This window comes from Rhincodon typus, unplaced genomic scaffold (assembly GCF_021869965.1).
Source record: "Rhincodon typus isolate 14 unplaced genomic scaffold, sRhiTyp1.1 hic_rhity00009005, whole genome shotgun sequence".
NCBI classification, from domain to species: Eukaryota; Metazoa; Chordata; class Chondrichthyes; order Orectolobiformes; family Rhincodontidae; genus Rhincodon; species Rhincodon typus.
Window position 1 is genome coordinate 1 of NW_025974643.1, and position 8,389 is coordinate 8,389.

At 38.6% G+C, this 8,389-nt stretch overlaps 1 protein-coding gene across 1 annotated transcript; it reads left to right on the top strand.

Moving 5' to 3' along the window:
* Positions 1-464: 464 nt before the first annotated feature.
* LOC125482342 (acetyl-coenzyme A synthetase, cytoplasmic-like) lies at positions 465-8,379 on the top strand. The gene is made up of 5 exons (XM_048594398.1): positions 465-813; positions 1,574-1,654; positions 4,771-4,879; positions 5,193-5,261; positions 7,821-8,379. The coding sequence occupies exons 1-5, from the start codon at positions 766-768 to the stop codon at positions 8,030-8,032; spliced, it is 519 nt and encodes a 172-aa protein (XP_048450355.1). The 5' UTR covers positions 465-765; the 3' UTR covers positions 8,033-8,379.
* Positions 8,380-8,389: the final 10 nt, after the last annotated feature.

The following is an 8,389-nucleotide window of genomic DNA, read 5'->3' on the forward strand; positions in this document are numbered from 1 at the left end:
TAAAAAGTTACAAATATTTTGAGAATGCCACCTTTTCTAAGCCTTTCATGCTGTCTATGTCAGTTAATATTGGGGGAAGGTAATGGCCTAGTGGTATTATCGCTGGACTGTTAATCCAGAGACCCAGATAATGTTCTGGGGACCCGGGTTCAAATCCCACAGTGGCAGATGGTGGAATTTGAATTCAATAAATATCTGGAATTAACAATCTAATGATGACCGTGAATCCATTGTTGATTGTCGGAAAAACCCATCTGGTTCACTAGTGTCCTTTAGGGAAGGAAACTGCCATCCTTACCTGGTCTGGCCTACATGTGACTCCAGACCTACAGCAATGTGGTTGACTCTCAACTGCCCTCTGGGCAATTAGGGATGGGCAATAAATGCTGCCTAGCCAGCGATGCCCTCATCCTATGAATGATTAAAGAAAAAAAAATTTGGGTTGCTGAAATCTGCTACTATTTTTATCAATATATCTGTGAAATTTGCCTACATATCTGCCCATCTGCCTCTCCCTGACTGTTTGTTTGGGGGTCTGCTATAATATACTTTCAACAATGTGATTGCCCCCTTTTTTGTTTTTAAGTTCTACACAAGCAGCCTCAGTTGAGAAGCTTTCTAAGATACCATCCTTCCTTAGGGCTCCTTCGTTATGAGGATATGTTACCACTTCCTCAGCATTTACTGTATTATTGTGTTCACTTCAGTCTTGATTATCAGCTATTTGCCTTAATATAGATTATCTGTTGTTTGCAGGGTGGTCACATGATTACTCCTCTTCCAGCTGCCATCCCACTGAAGCCAGGGTCAGCTGTGAGTAAAATGTCATTCATCAGCCAAAACATAAATATTTCTCTGCTGAATGCAATATTAACTTTGCAGACCTATAACTATAACAAGCTATTATCTGTCACTTTGTATGGACAACAAAGTATATTTGAAATTGGCTGTTCTGTCCTTTCTGCACCATTTCACATTTGAAATATAGGCAGTACTGAGACAGTACTTGTCAATACCAGCTGATGACTTCAATCTGAATAATGTTTCTATAAATTGTAATTAAGTTTTATTGTCTCTTTGGCCAGTAAAGTTCTCTTCCAGATTTGACAGCAAAATTTTTTATTTAGTTTTGCTGTCCCCTTGTGCTTTTTTTTCTCTTTCCTTTCTCCTCAGTTTCTGTCACTTGCATTTTGGGTGGTCCTGTTGATCACTCTTGAAAGCATTTGACTTGGGATCTGATGGCAAAGGAATTAAGTGCTTGCTACTTCTATATTCAAGTGGTGTTTTATTTGTGTTCAATACTATATTGTCTCATCATTATGTGTATTTCCAGCAGACATGGCCAGTTTTCCTTTTCTGACTTGGGGAGGTTAAGGACAACTAAAATGGTCCTACCATTGTCTCAGATGAAATTTGGTCCCTGGTGCAAAATTCAAAATCCCAAATTTATAATTTTTTGCCTATGTAAGTCCTTTTAGTGGAGATGTATCATGATAGCGTTTATTATAATTTTGATGAATAAATTGTAAGCCCTAATAATTCATATTCAATTCAGATATTCATTAATTTTCAGACTTTTCCCTTTTTTGGTGTTGTTCCTGCTGTTCTCAATGAATCTGGAGAAGAACTGGAAGGAGAGGCCGAAGGTTATTTGGTATGAAAAATTGAATGTTTTGATACCTAAAGAAGTGTGTATTGCATTAAATATTAGAAAGTGCACTAAAAATAATTTATAAATGCAAAATCCTTATCTACTAAACATAGTGTGATGGCTTTCCTTATTTATTACCAAGTTGATGAACATTGTGGCTTGGTAATTGCTTTGATAGTTTAATTCTCAAGCGTACTGAAAGCAAGTAAAGTGAGACCATACCTAATAAGCAATGTCATGTTACTTGGTGTTCACACTAGCTCTAGCTTTTCTCCTGCTGGGTGTAAATTGATGTTCGGTGGATTGTCTCAGAATTGTTTGGAGTTAAATTGTTAAATTTATGACTGGTATCAAGCACCTGCCGTCTTTCTCTTCATATTGAAGATTGGTTTATCAACAGTCTTCTGTGCATATTAGCAGCTTCGTGCGGATGTCCTTTTTTATTAGCATGACACACAGTCAGCAGTATAATACAGATCTGCCAGCTGCATATAGCATTCTATAAGTACCTGTAGTACAGTGTTGAACTTGTGTACATGCATTGCTGGTTTGCATTTTTGTAGGAACAATGATATTTATTTTACAAATGTGATGCAACACTTTAAACATCAAAAATGGAAATTTCATGACTGGTGAGACCTCAATTTCAGTTTGTTAGTCAAAGTAGGCTGATTTTAGAAAAATGTTTGTGGGTTATTTAACTTTTGAGTTTTCTATTCGCTTTGCATGTGAATGTGATACTAAAGTAACTTTTACCGAATGGTAGTACTTTTGCATCTGAGTCAGAGGGTTGTAGATTCAGTCCCCGCTCTAGAGACTTGGAAACGATGTAGGCTGAGTTTGAGTATGTGCTGCACGTAAGAAATACATTTTTTAAGTGAAGTGTTCAGCCTCTTGAGTGGCCAAAAGTGATCACACAGCACTATTTAAAGAAGATGGGGAGTTTCCCCATTGTCCTGGTCAACATTTATCTCTTGAATGACATAATTGAAATAAGAGATAACTAAAATAAGTTGCCTAATTATCTGTTCATTTGATTTCTGTTTGTAGCTTGGCCGCAGCATGACATTTGTACCCATGCCTTGTATGTCTCATTGGCCATAAGATGTTTAGGCATTTCCTGCCATGTGTATGGTGCTATGTAAATCATAGTTCTATTTTTCTTCATTCAAGCCATTATATTAAATCTCAAGCTCAATTGTTAATTTACATTCTTAATTAATGTCAACTAGGGCAACAACTAGAGCTGCATTTAGTTCCTGTTCTCTCAGTGAGAAGTGCGGTATTGAGTGACACCTCAGGAGAGACGGTAGAAGTTAGATAGAGGATAGGTATTTTACGACTATTTAAGTATAAGATCATTTCTCCTTCCTCTTGCTGCTAAGTTTGCATTAAATATCTGTAGAAAGAGTTTGACATAACTCCTGACTGAAACAGTATGAAATTGCTTTGCAGATAAACCTAATGCAATTTCAAACTATCTTTAAATATGAAGTAATATCTTGAAATAAACCTGCAAGCATTACAGACATTGCTGCATTCACTGTGCAAGAATATACTATTTAAAAGATAACTGCTGGGAGAAGAGCTCTGTGTAGGGAAAGTATAATGACATACATGCAAAGTTATTTTCCTGATTAGCATTGTGAAATGCAGTTAGATGCAGAGCAGAAACCGCAGAACTGCCAGGAGGAACCGGAACTGCAACTCCAAATGTCAGACTGTTTAAATATACCAATTGTAACCAAGTTCTTATAATTGAAGCTAAGGATTGCCATTGACCTTAATACACATACACCAGGATTTCAAAAAACTGGCCTTTTTTAAAGCAAAAATAATGGATCCAATCAGAAATTGCCATTGATGAACTGAATCTGATCAGTTGATGGTAAAGCTTTGCTTTTTATTATTCATTATTATTTTCATTAAGGGCATCCTTGTCGTCATTTGGTCACCAAGCAAATTTCCTTCATTTTATCTCACTTTTCCTGAGTGATAATCTCGCATTCACTTTATTAGTAAATTAAATGGTGACCACAAGTTCCTAGCATCACTTGAACCGGAAAGAAAGTTCTAGCCATGCAAGGGGCAGCACAATGGCTCAGTGGTTAGAACTGCTGTCTCACAGTGCCCAGGACCTGGATTTGATTCCACCCTCGGTCAACTGTCTGTGTGGAGTTTGCACATTCTCCCCATGTCTGCGTGGATTTCCTCTGGGTGCACCGGTTTCCTCCCACAGTCCGAAGATGTGGAGGTTAGGTGGACTGGCCATGCTAAATTGCCCATCGTGTCCAGGACTCCACACGTCAGGTGGATTAGCCATGGGATATGCAGAGTTACAGAGATTGGTTAGGGAGGTGGGGGGTCTGGTGGGATGCTCTTTGGAGGATCGATGTGGACTTGATGAGTGAATGGTCTGCTTCCACACTGTAGGCATTCTGTGAAGTATTATGTAGAAAATTGTTTATACCCACTATGATGTGTTGCTGATCTTGCCATGGCAGTCAAAGAGAATTGGTAAGCACAGACACCCTGAACTTATAATACGTACCTGCCAATTCGTAGCTGGAGCAACATGAATTAGCAGGATGCACATTATTATTTGGGGAGTATTGAATGTGTTGGATAAAGATCTTAAAAAAGTATAACCTTTAAATAGAAGCAATTTACAGGCAGTCTATGAAAATGGTCAGGTCTCCAAACTTCTTGTGGCAGTATCTGTTGCATTTATACTTCAGTGCATTCCTCTCTCTCTACTTCTCACCTCCAAACACACAGCCTGCTTGAATAACATGATGAGCATGGTTTATTTCAATATTTTAACAAACATGCTTTTCATCATCATAGCATTGATAACAACTGCACAAAATAAGTAATACTTGGTTAAAACTTAAACTTGACAGCATTAAATTGATTTCAGTCACTACAACAGCAGTTGAATCTTGAACAATACAGACTGTCTGTTGTGTAATATGAGTCATAACTCTTAACGTGATTAACTTACTTATATGTGGCTTATATTTCAATGTCGCAATGCATTGATTTAATATTTCTAACTGACAGTGAGCTATATTACTTAGTTTAAACTATGTCTGTTCCTTAAATTTATTTACATACAGGTATTCAAGAAGCCTTGGCCATCCATAATGCGTACAATTTATGGCAACCATCAGCGTTTTGAAACCACCTACTTTAAGAAGTTCCCTGGATATTTTGTCACGGGAGATGGTGAATTGCTTAAACGAGACTTCTAATGGATATGTAAACAGTGATAATATTCACAAGTATTTCATTGTCAGTAAAACACTTTGGCAAGTTGAGAGGTCATGAAGATGCTCTGTGGATGCAAGTTCTTTCTTTCCTTGACCATGAAGCAAATAGTTATGAATGTCTGTACATTTTAAAAATGCACCATTTGTTTCTGAAATCAGATTAGCTAGCAATATTTTGGTACTGTCTACATTCTTCTTATTTTTACTAAATATGCATAAATTTAATTTAAACAAACATTTTGTTTAAAATCATTACATTTGGTTGACAGGTTGCAGGAGAGATAAAGATGGTTATTACTGGATCACTGGAAGGATTGATGACATGCTAAATGTATCTGGTAAGACTTCTAGTTCGTATTATTTCTGTTGGGAACCAAAAAGAAGGCCATCACAAGGTCAGAACCACTCCTCATGAATTTTAAATCTGCACCATAAATCAAACATGAACTAACTCTTCAGCAAGGCGAAGCCGAGTGAGATTATTTGCTCTGATGCCTTCCTCTGTCTTTTTCTGCAAAAAAAATTACTTATACAATTAAACAATGTTATCTTTATTGTTCCTACTTGATGTGAAAGTTGGCTGGTTGGATTAAGATTAGCCTATCTTTTCTGTAATTAGGATGATCTTGTGGAAAGGCCCTACTACATTTTATTACTAAATTAGTTTAATCAAGACTTCTAAGTGGTGGCCCATTGTACTCACTGGAAGGGCAATTCTGGTCCACGTGACTAGGAGATTTCTGAACTTGCATCAGGATAAGGAATTCTTTCAAAGAATTTGCTCCAACCATCATCATGAACTTATAAACAACCTATTCTACACAGTACTACATGTTTCTAATTGTACTGAAATAACTGTTAACCACTGGTTCAGCCTCATTGGAAATACTGTTCAATTTAGGACACCTGTTAATGCTAGAGACAGTGCAGAAAAGATTTATTTCGAAGCATTTTAGGGATGAGGAGCTTCTGTTGCATGGACAAGTTGAAAAAGAAAAGGTTTTTCTTGGAGTTATTTGAGAGGAGATTTGGTAGAGGTGCTTAAAATCATGAGCGTTCTCGACAGAATAAATAGGGAGAAATAAGGGGTGGCACGGTGGTTCAGTGGTTAGCACTGCTGCCTCACAGCGCCAGGGACCTGGGTTCGATTCCACCCTTGGGCGACTGTCTGTGTGGAGTTTGCACATTCTCCCCGTGTCTGTGTGGGTTTCCTCCGGGTGCTCCGGTTTCCTCCCACAGTCCAAAGATGTGCAGGCTAGGTGGATTGGCTATGCCAAATTGCCCATAGTGTTCAGGGATGTGTAGATTAGGGGGATGGGTCTGGGAGGGATGCTCCAAGGGTCGGTGTGGACTTGTTGGGCCGAAGGGCCTGTTTCCACACTGTAGGGATTCTATGAACTGTTTTCATTGGTAACAGGTTTGAGAACTAGATGATATAAGGCATAGGACAAAAGAATCAAAACAACAACAGGAAATAAAACATTCTTAGCAGCAAGTGGTTAGGATCTTCAATGCATTGCCTGATAGCCTGGTGGAAACACATTCTGTTATGATTTTCAAAGGGAAGTGCTTATATATCTTAAGAGCAAGATGTGTAAGGCTACTGGGTAAATGCAAGGGAGTGGGACTGAGTTGTTCCTGCAACTGCCAGCAAGGACATGATAGCAGGAAAGGAGGCCATTCAGCCTATGTATGGACATGTCTGTAGATGTCTTAATGAATATGTGATGTACGTTCTCCTAACTTTTAAAAAAAAAAAAAAATCTCAATTCTCAAAAGGATTTAACTTCTATTCACTGGAAGTTTTGCAACCAACAGTCAAACTGGATTATGCAGGGATCCTGGACGTAATATAGAAGATGGCAACCAGCAGAAAAATAGAGTCTCTAGTGCAGCCTCATAAAAATATTCTATATTTATTTACTTTGCTGTCTAATTGTTGTTAAATTGCAATCCAGTTTTAATATTATCAGAAGCCAAAATACACAGTAGTAGCCCACTGTTAGGTGAGTTTAAAATGGTCTCATTTGCCCTGCATTACACCTACTTTAATCCCCAGCAACAGATTCTGACACGTGCTAATACACACTTTACGTGTAGTTTAATTCATCCCAATTTTTGCCTCATGTTGGGTCATCCAGTTTCTGTAATGGTTTCTTTAGACTCCTAGCTGCAGTCAGTACCTGGGTTCAGTTGTCTTGTGTAATGTGGAGGGCTACACCAGCTTCTTTCCTATCTCAGTCACGACAAGAGGGCCTGAACAGTCTGAATATCTGCAGACAGACTGGTGTGTTTATGGTTGCACTGCAGACAACCCAAGCACTATTGTGCATGCTGGTACATGGGCTATACCTTGACACATTCTCAGTTTATAATTGACTCTGAACCACTTGGTCCTCACCCGTATTGTTTGCACTGAGCTGTTCTCCCAGTGCTCAGCCACCTGGATTTTAAGGGCACAGAAAGCATCACTGCTACTTGTGTGTGATGCAGATAGGTGTAGGGCAGTGCCAGCTAAATTGGCAGGCCCCTAGGAACTGCATGCCCCAGGTAGAGAACACCTACTCTAGGGAGTCTCATTCAGAATGAGGCACACTCCTCCCTATACTTCAGTTTTCCCTACTTACAGATGGTCCATTTAATTTTATTCCTTGACGCCATATCCCTGTTCTGAATTGTTTCCTGAATTGATATTATTCAATTCTATTCTGCTCACCTCACCCTGCTGTTTGTTTTTTTTTAACTTAACAGTGCTTATAGTTTGTTTGCAAACATCAACACGAGCTCATACTTCTGGGACAATGTTTTTGCTGAGTGTTAAAATGTGTACACACAATGATGAACTACTTTATTCATTGTAACACTATCTAAGGGAAGAAAGTATTAATTGTTTACAGGGCATCTTTTGAGCACTGCTGAAGTGGAGTCTGCATTAATAGAACACACAGCTATAGCTGAAGCTGCTGCTGTAAGTCATCCCCATCCAATAAAAGGAGAATGCCTCTACTGCTTTGTCACGCTGAAGGCTGGATATGAATTTACTGAAACACTGGTTGCTGAACTAAAAGATCAAGGTAACTGTTTCTGGAGAGTACTAGAGCAAATTTAAGCTCAACAACTTGTTTAAAAAAATTGATGACAAAATCTCATCATTACTTGTGAAAATGGGCATTGAATATGATTTATTGCCTCGGTGTGATTAGTTACGTGGTTTGAAAAAAAAGTTTTCCTTCATTTCTTACTTCCCAAAGACTTTTCTGTAAAGTGTATGGGCTCCAAATCGAATAGTCTCAAGTAATACAGGCTTGGGGGTTGTAATGTTCAGCTGTCTGCGTCAGGTGCTGGAAGCCATTCTCCAACTGATTCTGACTTAGGAAACACTTGGTGCAATATAGAGCAAGGGAGGCTGTAAGATTTTTCAATGCTGTAGTGGAGGCCTTGGTTGATAAGGTGGATAGAGGTGCTG